Source organism: Echinops telfairi, unplaced genomic scaffold (assembly GCF_000313985.2).
Source record: "Echinops telfairi isolate 266 unplaced genomic scaffold, ASM31398v2 ScPeMD7_22;HRSCAF=79, whole genome shotgun sequence".
Taxonomy (NCBI): domain Eukaryota; kingdom Metazoa; phylum Chordata; class Mammalia; order Afrosoricida; family Tenrecidae; genus Echinops; species Echinops telfairi.
In genome coordinates this window covers 12,881,321-12,886,413 of record NW_022103919.1, presented here as the reverse complement: position 1 = coordinate 12,886,413, position 5,093 = coordinate 12,881,321, and the positions used below count along the sequence as shown (strand labels likewise).

Here is a 5,093-nt window from a genome sequence, read left to right as displayed (position 1 = left end):
AAATCACATCATTTCATAACTGTAAAACTATGGAGAATCATGGCCTAGCCAAGCTAACACAGAGTCTTAGCGATTACAAACAGCATTACTTCCAATGTCTACCATGGGATCCGTTACTACCAAGTGTAGGGCATTCATGAGCAAATGAATCAGATAATAGATTTTGTAACTATTGTCATAAATGTGAGATGTCGTCACAGAGATAGTTGACAAATGAAAAGTAGGTGAAGACTTAAGCCATTCTATACAACTCTAGTTGACTCCCAATGCCTCAGAAACATATTAATGGACTAACCCAGATCAAAAAATGCCTCGATAAATTGCAATTCCAGCTGGCACCTCCTTGCAAAGAATGATTATACCAAATTCATGAAATTTGTACTATCTCTATTTCTCTTAAGCAAACATCAAAGGTTTTACACATTCATAATGTCAAATGTATCCAAATGTACATGTATTCTAATCAGCATTTTAAAATATATATTCATACTTCCTTTACAACTTACTTATGTATTTATCTTAGTGATTAGAGAACTATATTCTTACTTTATTTTTTTCTGTCATTATAAATAGCACAATTGAAATAATGTGACATATAATAAAATAGTCACATGGTTTTATGTGGTTGTGCTTTAAAAAAAGGAAAAGTAAGTATAGTGGTATAAAACCAAAAGAGAGAAGGGAACAATGACATGAAGCTAACAATATGGTCGTCCAAATTCCGCCACCATAAGCCCCCAAACTGATGGAGTCTTACGTATTTTAGAAGGATTAAAATGTCATGAGAAATATCCAGAAACAATAATCTCTTAACATTGATCACCATTTTACTCTTTTTAAATTATCTTTACATTTATTTTCATATTTGTCCTCCTTTAAAAGGAGCAAGAGGTCAAATTAATTTCAATTTACTTTTGCAGGTGAGGAAACTCAGGCTCAAAGACATAAACTGATTCAGCAGTAAACAACAGAAATAGGGGAAAGCCTGAATTTTTAAAAAAACTTATTTATTTTTATTTCCACTCCAGGGCCATTCAATGTAACCAATATGAAATAGGTGGTACCATGTGAAAATGCCTTTTGGACAAGTCAATAAGGGAGGAAGCTGGACATTTCAAGTGGCTTAATCCTGTTACGAATCATCATGTAAATATCTGAGATGCAGGATGTATTTTCATTGTTATAAATTGAACATCATTAAAGCATAGTGATTCACCGCAAAACAATATGTAACTCTATATTGTGAAATAGTTATTTCCAATGACAAATAAATGAAATTTTGTCTTGAAGCGTGGTGTGGCATGGGTAACAGCCTTCACGCCAGGTTCTCGTATGTGGGCATATCTGCGTGTGGGAAGACCCGCCCGGAGACAGATAGAGGAGCGGTGTCTTGGTTCCTAAGACCATCGGAAACATGTTTTTCCCAATGGTCTTAGGTGACCCCTGTGAAAGGTCGTTCAACCCCAAAGAGGTTGCAAACCACAGGTTGAGAACTGCTGTCCTAAGCCAACAGGGTCAATGTAAAGTAGCCTCTGCTGACATAGTAATTAAGAAGAGGAAAGAGATTAATAGAGAAGTGGAAAAGATCTCCTAGAAATTCACAGGGGAAGAACATTATAAAAAGAAATTAAAGTTCTAACAAAGAATATATTGAACAGCATATAGTACTTTCTAGAGGGAAAAAATACTACAATAAATATTTAGTTACATAGCATAACAATTAACTAGTTGTTCATTTATCTGTTTCCCCAGCTGAGACCAGGAGGGCAGGAACCTTAGTTTTTTTCTCATTGTTTGCTAAATGTTCATGTAGGTTGCTCATAATAGGTGCTCAAAATTTATTAAAGGAATAAATGAATGAGTACATGAATGAATGAATAAATAAATAGCATCTGTGGAAATAAACTAAATGCTGAAAAAATCATACCAAATAGATACATGTAGCACAAATGCCTTAAATACAGTACAATGCATGGCATGTGCCCATTATATTATTTTTAAAATCTATAGTTGTATTTTACAAAGAAAAAAAAAACTTTTATTTTGAGCCAGGAGCCCTAATGGCATAGAGGTTACACATTGGGCTGCTAGCTAGCCAGAAGGTGAGCAGTTGAAAACCAGCAGCCACTCTGTGAGGGAAAGATAAAGCTTTCTAATCCCGTCAAGAGTTACAGCCTCAGAAACTCACAGGGGCGATGCTACCCCATCCTGTAACGTTGCCATGGTCACCATTGACTTGATGGCAGGGAGCTTCATTTGGTTGATTGGAGCGCAATGAAACCTCACTGAGTTTCAATTTCCCCATCAACAACAACAACAAAACAAAATAGCACAATAATGCTCAACCGAATATATAAAATGTACAGGAGGAGTGATTTGGTCTGAAAGGAAGAAAAGACAAAGAGGTGGGCATAATTTAATGCGCTTCTGTTGTTTTGACATACAGACCAATAAAATTGAGCTACTTGTCATCCAGGTCATGCGTAATCAAAGGCCAGCAAAAAGGGCCAAAGTCAAGCCGTTTGGGTTGGCATCACATGGATGATGTGGAGGGCCCACCTGGGGAGTTGGTGCCTTGCAGCTATTCTAAATGGCATCTTTGAGTAAAGTCATCGAAGTTGCCACATTTAGAGCTTTGTTCAGAAATACAGGAGTCTCCAGCTACACGTCAACCAACACTCACAATGTAACTAGTTCAAAGGGAGATAACGGACACTCACAATGTAACTAGTTCAAAGGGAGATAAAGAACACTCACAATGTGTCTAGTTCAAAGGGAGATAATGAACACTCACAATGTAACTAGTTCAAAGGGAGATAACGAACACTCACAATGTAACTAGTTCAAAGGGAGATGTGCTAGAAAGTATAAAAGACATGCCGATTTCAAAGATTTGACACACAAAAAGAAAGAAAATACCCTGACAATTTTTATATTGATGATATATTAAAATGGTACTGTTTTATATATATTTTATTAAATAAAACACTTTTAAAACATTTCCCCCCCACCTTTTCTTTTTTATTACATATTGCTACCAGAAGATATTAAATTGTTTGTATGTTTGCCTTATATCTGTTTGCACAATGCTATTCTAGATACTCTCATTTCAACTGCTAGAAAGTAGTCCTAATACATTTAAAACCTACTGATGTTCAACTGCATAACCATATGCATCTGATCTGATGATGAAGACTATCAGGTGGGCCCAGGTGCTCTGGTGGCTCTGTGGGTTAGGTGTTGGCCTGTTCACCGCAAAGTTGTTGGGTCAAAGCCACCAACAGTCTGGCCAAAGAAAGATAGGCTTTTTTGCTCCTGTAAACTTAGTCTTTGAAACCCGAGGAGGCAATTCTCCTCTGTCCTATAGGGTCACTATCAATCAGAATTGATTTGCTAGCAGTGGGAGGGGGATGTGGCTCCAAGCCCTATTATGCTTACTTTGGTTCTTGATAAAGCTGCGGATTATAGCACCTCGAAAATGTAGATTAACATTTGTTATCTGATATTCCACGCGTGTTCTGTATGTTTTATATATACAACCTAAGTTTGTCTTTATAACCATCCTGTTAGATATCAAGAAGAACACAGAAGGGTTGAGAAATCTATCCAAGGTCATTTAGTATGAGGCAGAGCTCGAATTAGAATCCACCAAAGACTTAAGGGCTCTTAGTCTTCACCACTGAGGTAGACTCCCCATGTGGAATTACTAAAAGAGTTGAGTAATTGGACAAAAAGGATTCTTCCCCAGTGACCATGGAGACGAGAGAATCAACACAGAAAAGATTGTCATAATGCCTTAGTGATGTAAACGACACTTGTGATATTAGTCCAGCTTAATAAATGTGGTCAAAGAATGAGACATTTTGAAATGTGATCATGATTTTCAATCTTTTATATTTGGAATCTCAGATTCTATTTCCACAGGTGGATAAATGTTTTGTATATGTGGACCCTGTTTAGGTGTTTTCCACCTCCGGAAGAGTATAAAACTATAAACAACCATTTTCATCAAAGTAACCAGCAAGTCCAGCGAGAACAGAACACAAAGCTTGCCACAGACTCTTGCAGGGAGCTCCTGCTTAGTCACTATGTGCCTTATCTCTTCTCGCTCCTCAGGCAGAAGGCATTCTCTGGAAGGAGGCAAAGGACTGACGCGTATGTGCACGATCAAAGACAAGGATGAGGGACATTACCTGGGATGTTTTCACTCTTCTTCCCAACAAACTGAGAACATTGGCTAAAGGAGAGATTATTCTCAACCCCAAAGGACTCTGCTAAGGTTTCTGCAGCAGCTTTAAGCGGAGGATTATAAGAAGATTTCAAGCAGGGGAAATCAACTGCAGCTGCTCCATTGGTTCCACAATAAAATCCTTTCCCATGTTCTAATGAATCCTTTCCCAAGACAAACCATTGATTAGACAGCTGATCACGACCATCTAATTGGGGGCATCTATCTATCTATCTATTTATTTATTTATTTATTATCTATCTACCTATTTATTTGTTCTGAAGTGTATACCTGAAATTTTTTGCATGAGTTATTATTATGACTTAAAAATCAACAAAGTACAACGGATTGTGCTTCTTGCATTGATTCGGCAACTCTGCCCAGGGAAAGTGGGGTCAGCAGCTGTGTCACTACCTTATTGGCCACATTGATTTGAGAACAAAAAGGCATGCTTTGTTCTCACCTTGGAGAACAAAAAGGCATGCTTTTTAATATACTTAGGCAGATAGGCATGCAACCATAAGTCTGGCCCAGCAAGGTGACCCCAGGCCTGTGCTTATGTTCAACTCTTTTGTTTTGAGGATGTAATTGCCTGGCAGTACAGTGCGTATGAAAGTTGTATGTCATTTCTTACAGATGCTGCAGCCTGGAGACATAAAACAGCAACAAAATTACATTCAATCCTCAAATTAATTCCCTCATTTGATTCTAGAAATTATTTGCATGCTTCTCAAGAGATAAATGAAACTTACGCTTTGAGGACAACCAGAAAGCTGTATCCAATGCACATAATGCCAACCAGAAAATAGGAGAGGGGCAACCTGAAACTCATCCATCCAATGGTTCGTCGGTTGTCATAGTAGCC

At 37.7% G+C, this 5,093-nt stretch overlaps 1 protein-coding gene across 1 annotated transcript in view; it reads right to left on the bottom strand.

The window, feature by feature from the left end:
- Positions 1–5,093, bottom strand: part of TMC1 (transmembrane channel like 1) — a 148,137-nt gene that overhangs the window by 49,761 nt on the left and 93,283 nt on the right. Inside the window, exons 9-10 of the mRNA XM_013007512.1 lie at positions 4,981–5,093; positions 4,061–4,130 (exon numbers count right to left, since the gene is read on the bottom strand). Coding sequence (XP_012862966.1) covers positions 4,061–4,130; positions 4,981–5,093 — 183 coding nt within the window. The remainder of the gene's footprint in view (positions 1–4,060; positions 4,131–4,980) is intronic.